The sequence below is a fragment of the Bidens hawaiensis genome, unplaced genomic scaffold, assembly GCF_021521415.1.
Source record: "Bidens hawaiensis isolate Kalapana, Puna unplaced genomic scaffold, B.hawaiensis_p1.1 tig00023843_1, whole genome shotgun sequence".
Taxonomy (NCBI): domain Eukaryota; kingdom Viridiplantae; phylum Streptophyta; class Magnoliopsida; order Asterales; family Asteraceae; genus Bidens; species Bidens hawaiensis.
The window spans coordinates 10,313-21,919 of NW_027493755.1; the positions used below are offsets into that span (position 1 = coordinate 10,313).

General features: G+C 34.5%; 1 protein-coding gene across 1 annotated transcript; it reads right to left on the reverse strand.

Annotated features, from left to right (window-relative positions):
* Positions 1–1,118: 1,118 nt before the first annotated feature.
* On the reverse strand, positions 1,119–3,699 carry LOC143568222 (uncharacterized). The gene is made up of 4 exons (XM_077054429.1): positions 3,474–3,699; positions 2,384–2,515; positions 2,003–2,283; positions 1,119–1,667 (listed from the first exon to the last, which is right to left on the reverse strand). The coding sequence occupies exons 1-4, from the start codon at positions 3,697–3,699 to the stop codon at positions 1,119–1,121; spliced, it is 1,188 nt and encodes a 395-aa protein (XP_076910544.1).
* Positions 3,700–11,607: the final 7,908 nt, after the last annotated feature.

Consider the following 11,607-nt stretch of genomic DNA (forward strand, 5'->3'; position numbering starts at 1 on the left):
TTCATAAACCAATAATCTCATTCTGTAACCTCTATCAAAAGTAAATAGAAAAAAACAAAATCCAATATTAACAACGAAAACACCCATTAACGCATCACCTAACAAAGTATCAACATTCTCCAAAATATGATACAAATGTCACAAACACCCATTAACAGATATATACAGTTGGAAGCATAAAACATAAGGTAACTACCTGATTAGTTGTTCATCAGTTTGCGAATTCAAAAGACCTGATATATGTGTTCAAAGTTTCCGTTTGCACCTATGAATATGAAAAGAATAATATTTATCTTAATTATTAGAACCAACACTTTCGAGCACAAATATGTGCCGGTTAATATTTATCTTAACTACAAATTCAAAAATCAACCAAATTGAACATCAATTGGTCTTTCAAGTGATAAACCCTGGCTTCTAAGCCTAGTCGTTCGAATCATAGTCGAACCTACAAAAATCATACCTGGTTCGGGCCGAAATCAAGCGAGGAAGGTGGTGGGTCGCCATAAGAGTAGGAGAAAGAAGGAACAGATCGGTGATGATGAAGGAGAATGATTGTAGTAGTAGAGATGGTGATGGAGGAGGATGAAGGAACGTGGGTAGTTCCGTCTATTTTCTCATTCAGCAATGGAATAAGAGGTTAACTGAATCATTCAGATGGACCTATATTTGTTTGACATGTGGCATGACTTGGGCTGCAACCTAGGCTGCCATGACAACGAGGTTGTGATGGGTTGTAATATTTCTTCATCTTTTTCATTTTTATTAAGGGGGGCTTTAAATATACCAAAAGTTTTTATTTGGTATACCAAGTCAACCCTATTAATCTACTACTAATCATTCAATCAACTACTAATCATATCAATCATCATTTTTATTCTATTTTATTTAAATATAACTACTAATCATTACATAATAATTATTTAAACTACTAATATCTATTTTTTAATTAGGTTTTTTTAAAGACTATTGTAATTAGTTTTTTGCAATACTAGTATTAATAATAGTATATTAAATATTTTATTATACAATTATGAATATTACTAGTCTTCTAAAAAGTACTCAAATATATAAATACGAAATACAAGTTCATTATGAATGTAAAAACACTAAAATAATTAATCACTTAAATCCACAAACCCACTTTCAGAACGATAAAGTTGGCTGTACAGTTCTAGACGCGACTTATACATTGTTTCCCACCTAACTGCAGACCGGCTAATATTGTTAAGATTCCAATAAGGCGTGATAACAGGCATTGGGGATTCTCCTTGTAACTCTACCATGACATAACGGGTCTCACCAAATACTAAAGCAATTGTAAGAGCTCTGTGATGTTGACTTTCTTCTGGACCACTCCAAAATAGGAAAATAGTGGTACTGCCTGACATGCTTAAAGAATGGATGATAACACCAAACCTATTGGAAATCAGAACACCTGCCTCAGGCATTTTCATCCAGTGTTCTTCTGGACAAGGTGACCCAAAAAAACACAAGTCATGATACAATGAATTTACATCCCTGACAAACATATCTTTATAAATATCGTATCGATTTTGTAACTCTTCTCTCATTTGCTGTCGAATGTACTCATAAGATTTTTCTTCATCAAGTCCGAGGCAAACAGCTATTGCTCGAAATCCACAGTTTCCATCGCCTTTAACATTCTGTATATTTGTTATATATGGATGAAATACTTTTGGAATATCGCTCATTGTATTGGAATCATTCAACTGTGGCATTACATTTAAGTCTATCATGTATGAACGCTCAAAACATTCACCTGGGACTTCATTCAAGTCTATCAACGGTTCACTGTTCAGGTCAAATTCGAATGAACTATGTCTGGCTGGCTCCTTAATCGGATCAACAAAATTGGGCACATTTGAGCAACTATATCTGGCTGAACAAAATTCAGCACGCCTTTTCTGTTGTGATTTTTTCAAGCTTGGCCGTCCACGAGTATTTTTCTGAACTCGAGGTTCCTGAATATCAGTTGTACCTTGACCGACACGTCTTTTTGTTGTGATTTCTTCAAATTTGGTCTTCCACGAGTATTTTTCTGAATTTGAGGTTCTTGAATATCTGTTGTACCGAGACCTATTATGTCCTTCAGCTTTCTTAACCAACTTTTTTTCCCAGCTTTGGACTGCTTGTTGAAGTTTTCTTTAAAATGTTTTAGTTCATTCTCGCAACTAACATCGTCATCTTGGACAGTTGTTGAAGGTACAAAATCTAGCTTCCTCCAAAAGATATCAATCGAATCCAAGGAAATACATTGACCTATGTTAAAATATAAATAAGTAATATATTAACAATTTTATAGAATCATTATTAAAAAAATCTGAACTAATATTAAAATAATCAATCAGATTATACTTACCTGAACTAATATACATTGAAAGTTCGCAAGCACATGGTAACCCACAGCTGTTGCGAAGTCGACAACCACAATTTGAAGAGTCTACTTGAAGATTCTTCCAGCTTTCATGGTCCGCAAGAATTATATCGAGAGCTTCATTTGAAACAAAACCGCGCAATAGTTTAAAACATCGTATATTGTGTTGATGTATGCGAACAACTCTGCTTTTCTCAAAACTTTCTTTGATTGATGTATGTTGCGACTGCACGAGACGATTAATACAACCCACAAATTTATCCAAACAACATTTTGAAGATTTCAAATATTTTTTCAATACCGCATGCTGGCTTTCTACTCTATTGGTTGTGTTATTTCCAAAATTGAGATATTGATCAATCCAGACAGACACAAACATCTCCTTGTATTTGTTCAACCAATTTTCATTTACATATTTTAAAACACCTGAAAAAGTAATTAAACTTATAAGAGATATATAAAAAGAAAAAAATATATCGGGGCGTAGAAAACATACGTGGATATTTTATCAAGAATGACTGAAGTTGCTTGTAATTGTCTGTGTAAGAAACCAAAGTTGTAGAATCTTCTAGTAACTCCCATAATTTTAGAAAGTTGTCCCAATCACGTGCTGACCTGATAGATTGCCTACAGTTCTTGAATATGTTGCGACTAATGTGCCATCTACAAAGTAATTGAGTAGCATTCGGGAAAACTTCTTTGCATGCATTCACTAAAGCCAACTCCCTGTCTGTAAGTATAACACGTGGGTGCATACACTTGTCTAATGTTAACTTTAGACAGTTTAAAACCCATGTATAGCTTTCTATCTTTTCATTTTGCATGAAGGCAAAAGCTATGGAAAATGTCTTGTTGGTCGAAGTTACACCAACAATCTAAACAAAAGGCATATTATAGCTGTTTGTTTTGTACGTGGCATCTATAATCAACACGTGTGGGAATGCACGCCAAATATCGAATGATATTGGATGAACGAAAAATAAATTTTCTAACTCGTTTGAACCAGTTGTAGTAAATTCATAAACATAACCATTAGAATGTAAAATAGACATGAGAACCTGCATCGGAGAATTGCCTGCTTGCTCACTCATGCGAATTTTAGTGCGTGCATTGTAAATCGTACTGATTGTAGATGCATTGCTTAGGTTCCTCTCCTTCAGTATCGATAGAATATCACGTGGTGCCACATTCATCCTTGTCAATTCTGCAACCAAACTAAATTCATCATCAGTTAACCGCTTAGCATATGGATGGTCTTCCATATGCTGTACAGGCGGATGGTTATGTTCATCACATATCATCGTTAATGTCCAGGAATTATATTCTATTGAATATTTCCCTTCTAATTCGAATGGGCAGTCAGTTTTTTTTGTGCCAGAAACTTTACTTGAATCCTTAACTTTATATTTTCCGCCACGATCACACATGATTACAATTTTATACACGAACCCATTAGGATATTTGTTCGATCTTTTAGTGACGACGACAACACCAAGAGAGCGTGCCAAGTTTTGTACCCAATTCATCAATTCTTCATGGACCCGAACACCTAAAAATTAATAAAAAGTTAATAAAAAGAATAGATAATACACTTAATAATAAAAAGTTAATAAAAAATGTGTATATATAAGTTAATAAAAAAGAATAAATGATACACCTAATAATAAAAAAGTTAATAAAAACATGTATATATAAGTTAATAATAAAAAGTTAATAAAAACATGTGTACATAAGTTAATAATAATAAGAATAAATTATGCACCTAATAATAAAAAGTTAATAAAAAACTTAATAATAAAAAGTTAATAATATATTAGTTAATAAAAAAATAAATAATACACTTAATAATTAAAAGTTAATAATGTATATATAAATTAATAATAAAAATAAATAATACACTTAATAATAAAAATTTAATTTTATATATATATATATATATATGTAAAAGTTAATAAAAGATGTAACAAATGAAAGTTAATAAAAAACATTTTTATATATAAGTTAATAAAAGAGGTAAAAAAACTAGTAAAAATAAGTATAAGTTATGAAAGTTGGATTCTTTATTTATTAAACTAGAAATAGTTAAAGGATTGTAATGTTAATAAAACCCCTACGCCGCCGTCGCCGCCGTCTCCACCGTCGCCACCATCTCCGCACCGCAGGATACCCGCGCCATCGTCTCCTTTCTTCGCCGTCTCTGTATTTCGCTACCACCACCGAGCTCTCCGTCGTCTCCTCTTCTCCACCACCGTGGGTTTTGGTCACGGCGTCGTTTCTGTTTGCGAGCGTCTCCGTCGTCTCCGTCTTCACCGCCACCACACCTAGCCCTATCTTCGTCGTCGTTCTTTGCTATCGGACGCCTAACCCTTCCCCGTCATGGCCGCCGCCGTCGCCGCCGTCTCCACCGTCGCCGCCATCTCCACACCTAGCCTTTCTTCTTCAAAACCTCTTCTCTGTCGTCTCCTTTTCTCCACCACCGTGGGTTTTGGTCACACCACCACACCTAGCCCTATCTTCGTCGCCGTCTCCGTTCTTCGCTACCACCGCCGGCGATATCGAAACCCTAACCACCGTCTACCACCACGATTTTGAAAGAAAACCTAACCCAACACTGATTATACCTGATGAGTGAAAAATTGTGGTGTAGTCATGATAAATTCGTTATCTGCCATGGTAAGAAATCGGAATATTAGTTTAGTTTAATCCTAAGAATTTTGTTATTGTTATTGTTAAATAATATTGAATCTGTTCATAAATTTTCAACTGTATTTTTTGTTTTGTTATGGTATAAATTTTCAACTGTATTCTGGGTTATGTAAAGATTTAAATTTTCATTGTTTTCTAGGTTTACAAATAAATGCTGACAACTGTTGGTTTTCAGTCTGACAGAAAGTAAATTTTCTTAAAAGTGTTTGACTTTGGTATATTTTTGGTATATTTAACAGAACCCTTTATTAATTTCATATGGCAACCCACCTACATCTTAAGTCACCAATAAAATTAGTGCTTCAAATCGGGTGTTTGAACTTTTAATTAACAAAATTCAAGTCATTTGGAGTATTGATTCGAACTACGTTTTGCATTAATCGACTCATATCATCCATTCGATGAAAAAGTCCTAAATGTCAATTTGAAATTAGAAAAAAACTAACGCGTTAGGGTTTTTTTAACGAGAGACTAGTGAGAGCCAACTTTTTCAAATTTGGGACCACCACTAGTGATAAAATGAGTTGGGATTATTCTCGACCAATAGTTTTTAGTTGGTTGTGAAAAAATGAAAAACAAATGTTTGTTTGTTCAATAGAATATCACCTATTACATTGTTCATTTTATTTTCTCTAAAACACTTCCAAATTTATTTCATATATGATTCACCTTTTTTTTTCATTTCATTTATTCTTTCTTTCACACTACATCACATTCACCGCCTTCTAATTACCACATCAGCTCAACCCTTAGCTCTGATATCATTTTTAATAACTCAAATAAACAGTGCCAAAATTTTGTTCGCTCTGCCATGATATATTTCTGCATCCATAAACTTGTAATTTGTTTCCAAGCAACTCGCCCATACAAACATGTCATAGTGGAGAATCGTGTTTAGAAAAATTGGACTATGATCCAACCAAATTCTTTGCATAGTTTACCAGAACATCCTTAATTAAAAGTAAACATTAAGTTCTCTTTAAACGACCTAAAAGGTAGAGGTGCAAAAAAAATCCGTACCCGGAACCGGACCCGAAAAAAATAACCGGAACCGGTTTTTTTATACCCGGGTATTCTATACCCGAAACCGGAACCGACCCTACCCTTAGGGTATGGATAGGGTATGCATTTTGAGGTCAATACCCGTACTCGGAACCGTACCCGATTTATACCCGTAAATACCTGGACCCGGTCATACCCTATACCCGATACCCGGTTATACCCGATACCCGATATCAATTTTCTAATACCCGAAATAATACATGAGTTTTTATAATATATTTTTATGTTTACTTTACAAAATTTATGTTTAAGTTTTTATAAAATGCATATTACTAAGTAAATTATTTGTAATTAAGTGGATTTATGGTTTTTGTAATATATTTTAATTATTTTTATAAATTACAAAGCAAATTTAAATTTTAAACAAATTAAAAAATCTATAAAAAAAATTACAAATTCAAAACCGGGTATTAATACCCGGTCGTACCCGGTTCCAATACCCGAACCCGATCATACCCTACCCGGGTACATATGGTTGAGTTTTTCTCCTCAATACCCTACCCGAACCCTACCCGTTTTCTCTCAATACCCAATTTTCCAATACCCGATCCGAAACCAGTTCCATACCCGAATCCGGGTATTAGAAAAAATCCGATTTGTGCACCTCTACTAAAAGGAATGTGGATGTTCAAATTATCCAATGGATCAGGTAAGAAAGGCCCGTACAGGACTAACCTCCATACTTTCCGGGCCGTTAGACGGCCCAATGTGACCAACACCTTTTGACTTTTAGTTTTGAATAAAAAATATTTTATGAAGCCTCCACTTTAAAGTCTTGAGAGAATGTCAAATCAGATTGGAAGTTACGATCAATTATCGGACAAGAGAGCTAATTCATCCTAATACATAATAAATAATAGAGATTATTCCTATTTGTGTTCTTGTTGTAACGCGGGTACACAATGTACTCTTAAAAGTCAAAATGATACGCTTGCATCCCTGTGGTTTTAAAACGTGTAAATGTTGAGTTATTTTGTCAACTAACATTCTTAGCTTGAGGGACACTATCGACTTTTCACCCCTAACTTAAAAGAATTTTGTTTGAATCCGTATGGTTGATGGGGTATTCAGTTGAATCCCTCCACCTTCATCTCAAACACCACCACCACCACCCTCCAGTCCTCCTCTATCTCCACCATTACCACCACCATCATCATCACCTCCTCCATTCGCCACCACCTACTCCCATGATCAATATGAAAAGTTACGGATCTTTGGGACTCTTCACAGCATGTCATCCACTAAACCTGGATTTGATACCAAAATCTATGGGTGTTAAAAAAATTCAAATCGAGTCTATATCCGAAAATCCGTATTTCAACGGATATTCGAATCTCAGATATCCGAATTTTCAGATTCTGATTCAAATAGTGATTTTGGAAATTTTTGGATATTTCTGAGATCCAAATTATCCGAAATATTTTTTTAGTTATTAAAAAATAACTATTATTAATAAACTTCGAATACTTTTTGAATATTTCATATAGTTTTCGGATATTTTGGATATTTTTCAGATATTTCGAATTATTTTCGGGTATTTTGATTAATTTTTTAGATAGTTTTCGGATATTTCGGATAATTTTTGGATATCCAAAATATTTTTAAGAATAATTCTTAAAATTTTGTTTATAATTAATATTGCTTAAAACAAGTTTTTTCGATTCACAATCCGAATAGATACCCGAATATTCAGATACAAATTTGGAAAGTGAAATTGCTATCTCAATAAATTTTGGGATATCCGAAAATCTGGATATCTGTCTTTGAACACCCCTACAAAAAACTTGAAAATAGACACTAAAATCTTGAAATTTGGTACCAGATCCTTTACTTCGCCACCAAATTCATGATATTTGATATCAAATAGGTATTGAAATACTCCATTTTCGATTGGTAATGAATTGAGTTCGCTGGTCTCTCTCTCCCTCTCTCTCTCTCTCACCCTAATCGCTCTTTGTTATTGTGTAAATTCCACCGCCACTAACACCATCGTTGAAATTCCGACCAAGTCTACAATCGTCAAATCGAGCCCAATTCGAGGTAAGTAATATATCACTCAGCTAGTCTCTACTGTCCCAATCAAAGCCCTGAGTTTTCATTTACAATCATTGTTTAACGAAAACGAATTTTTAACTTGAAGGACAGTTCTAAGGTTTTTTCAAATAAAAAGGAAAGAAAGAGTATGTAGATTTGGCAATTCATCGAACACTTGGAGTGCACCATTAAGTTTAAGTTCTCAGATACTCAATACGAAGATCCACTAGGAAATATAAGCATAGAAATATTTACTTGCTGCTTATGAACCTGCGGTGGTGGTGGTGGTGGTGATGGAGGTAAAGGTGATTAAGATGGAGGGGCGTAAACTGAAATTGTCTATACCACATGTGTAACGTCATGAAAATATTGGGTCAAAATAAACCAAGTTCCAAAAGTTCTGGGACTAAAATAGAAAGTTATGTTTTTCCTCAGAAGGCAAGCCCATCGCGTATCGTGAAGGGCATGTTTTTAAAACCCAAGATATGGGTGGTGGGCGATACGCGACGGATCAAAACCCAACGTCATCGTGTATCGCGATGACGTGGTCTGACAAGCGAGACACGTGTCCAGCCACGTGGCACCGCGCCCGCCACGTGGCAAGAATACATGGTTTGTCATCACTCTACATCGCGATACGTGACGGCAGATCCAAAGGACCATCGCTTATCGCGAAGGGACCTGTATCAGCCTATAAATAGCAAGATCAACTCTCTCATTCATCACACTCAACTTCACAACTACTTTATCTAAAACGCAAACATCTCTCTACCTCGAAGTACGTGCAAATCCTCGCTCGTTTCCTCGTAATTCGTGCCATAAAACCAAAGTTATCTCGTAAACCGTGCCGAACCCGACAATGTTATCATGAAGTCCGAGCCATCCTGAGACTATCCGAATTGAATTTCCGCCTCGATAAGCGTGCCGGTGAGTATTGAAGACCGACGAACACCGTTTTGCGTGCCAAGAAGTTGTTGATTAAGAAGCTCGAAAAAACAAAGAGGCGTCGAAGTACTGCCCAAAGTATTTAGGGTTTTTATAGCGAAACAAGGTAGGCATAATACTCAAATAAAATAATAATAATAAAATATAAAGAGGCTTAAAACCCTAAGTCGAGGGTATACTCGATACCTCGAGAATAAAATAAAGAAATTATAACAAATAAAATATGAATAAGAAATATATGATATATATATATATATATCTTTGTTATTATTATTATTATTTGAGTATTCTTAGATAATAATATTTAAATGATTTAAAAGTATACATTTCTTTGAAGAAGAAACGTAGTGTTTAAGAAAAGTAAATAAGTAAAACCAAGGGTTTAACTTATAAAAGAAAGAAAGTAAAACAAGTTAAACTAAAGGTTTTAAACTTGTAAATTAAAGAAAAGTATTTTGAACTAAAGGTTAATAAAATAAATATAATCGAGGTAAAGATTATACAAAAGAGACTAAAGGTCTTAAGCCAGATTAAAGATCTGGTATTAATAAAAGGTCATACTCGTACTATAGGTGCGATATAGCAAAGAAAGGAAGAACCGTTCAGTGTATTGAAGCTTATCTTTTCAAAGAAAGGTGAATACGCTCAACTTAATAAACTTGTATTAAACATGTCAAACTAATTGATTACATGAGATCATGCATCTCTAAAACATTATAAACAAAAGTAATCGCTAGCCCTCAGGCTGTCGTGTACGTTTGTTTGGATCCTTACATATGTGGTAAAACGTCGGTGGGCACACCGCGCCACACTTGGTCATGAGCCTACGCCACGATGGGCCGGACCTAAGTTACGTCCGAGTGAGGGTGGTCATGTGTATACTGATGGTACCTAAGTAATGTCGAAAGCTGTGGTGTTTGCTGAGTGGTTTGTGTAGAACTTAAGTTTATAATTGTGTTTTGTTTTAAAACTTGATTATTCCTAAGCCACGATGGGCCGGATCTAAGTTATGTCTCGAGGGGTAATCAAGTAAAGAAAAATATTTTATGCGTCAGCTTATTCACCAGCATGTGTTGCTGACGTATTTTCTAAACATTTTACAGGTAATGAAGGTTAGAAGCTTGGAAGGACGAAGTGACATCTAGGCGATCTAATGGCTCAGATCCTTTTGATAAACTTTAAAATATGAAATGATGGTTTATAAGAACAAGTAATTTTTGTAAAACAATTAACGGGCATTTTATAATCCCGTCTTTTGTAATGTAAATATTATATTTTAATCCACGCAAACATATTTTCCGCTTTAATCCGCTAACTCTGATTTATATACAAATGTGGTACCAACTGTTGGTCGCACGCCCATGCCTAATATGGAGGGTGTGACAACATGGACGTAAAATAAACGTTAAAAAGGGCATAATAGTCATTTTGGGATTTTGTTGGACAACCGTTGGATACAAGGACTCACTTTTACATGCTTTTAAACCACATGGACTTAAGTGTATCATTTTGATTTTTATGGGCACATTCTATGTTCGCGCTATAACCATAGGGACACATATAGGAATAATCTCTAAATAATATAACAATAATAAATGTGAACACGTATAGTATTTAATATGAAATCAATGCTAATGATATCACTGACGAACTGGCCAAAATAAAACCATATATATGAATAGAGTTAAGTGTTAAAATCGTTCATAATGTTTGGTCACTTTTGCGATCTCATCCAAATTATTTTTTGTACAACTGGACCATTGAGATTTCATACTTTTTATCATATAACGAATACAATCGGGATATACAACTGGGTTACGAATTGAATCTGGCAACAATGTTCAATCGATGAACAACCTTCCATCATCTAAGGATTCACGAATAAGGAAGGAAGGTATGTTATTTTATTTATTTGCAGTTTTATATTTTCTAACTCACCGATTTGAGATCGAACCCTGATCCACAGTAATATATTAGTGGTGGTTTCTCTTAATTTGGCTATGCCCAACAATGTTTGAGAAAGGGGAAGTCGATGTTAGAATTTTGATAATTGCATATCATTGCTCAGCCATTTAATGTTTGAGATTTGTTGTACTTAGTCCAAATAATGAACATGGGTTTGGCGGCTCGAACGATTAAGGTAATTATTTTAGTTATTGAGTAAAGATTAATTCACATTATACAAATGTCAATTAACATATCAATGATTGTTGGATGGTAGAGTAAAGATGAATCTTATTATTTCCTTTTGAATTTAACACATTGCATATTATATTTAGACGATGATCGTAAGAAACATAATAGTTTGTGGTTTCCATTAAAGGTCTCGAGATTATTTATAGCTCTAAAAATTCTAATGAAGTTGTGATGGTGAATAATGAGAAAGCCGGAGTTGAAGGGACAAGGTTTGAATCTGGACCATTTGGAATTTTACGATCGATCTTCCAATCGGTTGGAACCAT